Raw genomic sequence first — 2584 nt, forward strand, 5'->3', positions numbered from 1 at the left:
ATGGGCTTTTCTCTGCTGAGCTTTGGCCTGGGCGTGTCCTGGAGAGAGCCTGGGCAAGGAGCCTGGAGCCCCCAGGCCCTGCCCTGAGGCGTCAGCGCTGCCCCAGCGGAGCCCATGGCCTGTCCCTGCTGCAGCCCCAGCACTGCGACCCCCAGCCCTGTGCCCGATTCCCGAGAGCACTCAGGCCCTACAGCAACACCAGGGCCAGGAGGGCAGCGGGGCAGGGCCACGGGAGCAGCACTGCCAACACCAAGGGCTGCTGCTCCTGGGCACAGCTGCTGTGCCTGCCCTGATCTGCCCCCAGCTCTGCATACAGACATTGCTGCTGCAGCTCTAGAGAAGAGAACAAAAGGGGAATCTCAGGTAAAAACCTAGCTGGGAGATCCTTTTGTTTATTTAAAAGCCAGCAAGAGCATAGCTCATCAATAACACAGTCTGGGGCCACAGGAAACATTCAGGGAAACAAAACAATAAAGGACAGCAACAATTGCCTTGCTTTGTGAAGATCACTGAAAACTTACACCAAGAAAATCACCCAGTAACCAAACCAGACAGGGCTATCAAATATGTCATTTATTACAAGTGATCTGCAGAACCTGGCAAGCAGTTTAGTCTTTCTGAAGACATCCAGTGATCAGTGTCCACACTGCAGCCTTGAGCTCCTGGTTCCTCAGGCTGTAAATGAGGGGGTTCAGGGCTGGAGGCACCACCGAGTACAGAACTGACAGTGACAGATCCAGGCATGGGAAGGAGACTCAAAGTGGCTTCAAGTGGGCAGAGGCTACAGTGCTGACAAACAAGGAGACCACAGTCCGGTGGGGGAGGCAGGTGGAAAAGACTTTGTGCCGTCCCTGCTCAGAGGCAATCCTCAGCACGGCCCTGAAGATCTGCACATAGGAGAAAACCATGAACACAAAACAGCCAAGTCCTAATGAGGTAGTGAAAACAGAAACCCCAAATTCCCTGAGGTAGGATTTGGAGCAGGAGAGCTTGAAGATGTGTGGGATTTCACAGAAGAACTGGCCCAGGACATTGCCCTGGCACAGGGGCAAGGAAAATGTATTGGCCGTGTGCAGCAGAGCATAGAGAAAGGCACTGGCCCAGGCAGCTGCTGCCATGTGGGCACAAGCTCTGCTGCCCAGGAGGGTCCTGTAGTGCAGGGGTTTGCAGATGGACACGTAGAGATCATAGGACATGATGGGCAGGAGGAAATACTCTGCTGAAATGAAAAATACAAACAGAAACACCTGTGCAGCACATCCTGTGTAGGAGATGGTCCTGGTGTCCCAGAGGGAATTGTGCATGGCTTTGGGGACAGTGGTGAGGATGGAGCCCAGGTCGGTGAGGGCCAGGTTGAGCAGGAAGAAGAACATGGGGCTGTGCAGGTGGTGGCCGCAGGCTACGGCGCTGATGACGAGGCCGTTGCCCAGGAGGGCAGCCAGGGAGATGCCCAGGAAGAGGCAGAAGTGCAGGAGCTGCAGCTGCCACGTGTCTGCCAATGCCAGCAGGAGGAAATGGCTGATGGAGCTGCTGTTGGACATTTGCTGACTCTGGACATGGGGGCCTGTTCACGGAGAAAAGATCAGTGACAAGTTAGGAGAAAGTTCTTTCAGTAAAATCCAAGCCTTTTCCCACAGACCATTCTTCTGTATCACACTGACAGCCTTTAGATTTTCTAGCAGATTTTCCTTAAACTCCAACTGGGGAGCCCTGGTTGGTGCTGGCTGAGTGGGTCTTCAGGTTCAGGGCAATTACATGCAGGGTTTTTACAATTCAGCCTTGCCGTGCAGACGTGAGAGGGGGACAGGGAACCCGTCCTCGTGTTCCACTTTGAAACCCTGTTAATACAGAAGTCTCTGTCAGCTTGTACTCCCACTGCCAGTGACCAGGAATGGTAAAGTCTGTTTAAATGTTCTAGAGTTTTTTCAACAGCTTTTCTTCATCTCCACTTGACTATTTTTGATGTCAGAAACTCTCAGCATTTCTGCTGCTGTGCTTAGGGAGAACAGAGCAAGTTCTCTGAGGCAAGGTGGTGCATGGAGAATGAGGGGAGGAGGTCTGTCACCCTGTCCTGTTCCAGGATTCTCTGGGCTTTCACCTGTCCCCTACACAGGATGATCACCCTCCCATGTTTCCTTTAAAAACCATCCTGACACTGCTGAGAGCTGATGGATCCACCACAGTCCACCCAATGTCCATCCTCTTCTCGAGGGCTCAGCCCCACATTTGTACCCAAGGACACACGGGACTCATTCCACCAACCCAACAGCATTTTCTCCATCACAGAACTTGTGTGTCTCCCCGTGGGGCTTTCAGATAACACAAAGATGCTACAGGGCAGGTTTGCATTGTGGAGGGAAGCTGGAAGCTTGGAAGGAAGTCTCAGGGAGACTTTCAAGTGTCCTAATGATGGCACTGGATTAAATGAGATGGAGCTCCTTCCCTGGCTGCACTGACAGCTTGCCCACAGCCGGGCACTGGGGACAGGGTCACCCTGAGCCAGCTGTGCCCCCTCCCAGAGCCCCCCAGTGCCAGGCAGCTGCTCCCAGCCCTGTGCCCTGCAGAGGGAACTGGGCCCTGGGCT

The 2584-nt window shown here is 53.9% G+C and overlaps 1 protein-coding gene across 1 annotated transcript; it reads right to left on the reverse strand.

The window, feature by feature from the left end:
* Positions 1-755: 755 nt before the first annotated feature.
* On the reverse strand, positions 756-1541 carry LOC136302582 (olfactory receptor 14C36-like). Its single transcript, XM_066206050.1, has one exon. The coding sequence runs from the start codon at positions 1539-1541 to the stop codon at positions 756-758; it is 786 nt and encodes a 261-aa protein (XP_066062147.1).
* Between the last annotated feature and the right edge of the window lie 1043 nt (positions 1542-2584).

This window comes from Chamaea fasciata, unplaced genomic scaffold (assembly GCF_029207755.1).
Source record: "Chamaea fasciata isolate MVZ Bird 193981 ecotype frontalis unplaced genomic scaffold, bChaFas1.0.hap1 SCAF_29, whole genome shotgun sequence".
In the NCBI taxonomy this organism is placed as follows: Eukaryota; Metazoa; Chordata; class Aves; order Passeriformes; family Sylviidae; genus Chamaea; species Chamaea fasciata.

Coding starts and splice junctions, on each gene's coding strand:
- LOC136302582 (XM_066206050.1), bottom strand. CDS start 1,541: ATGTCCAACAGCAGCTCCATCAGCCATTTCCTCCTGCTGGCATTGGCA.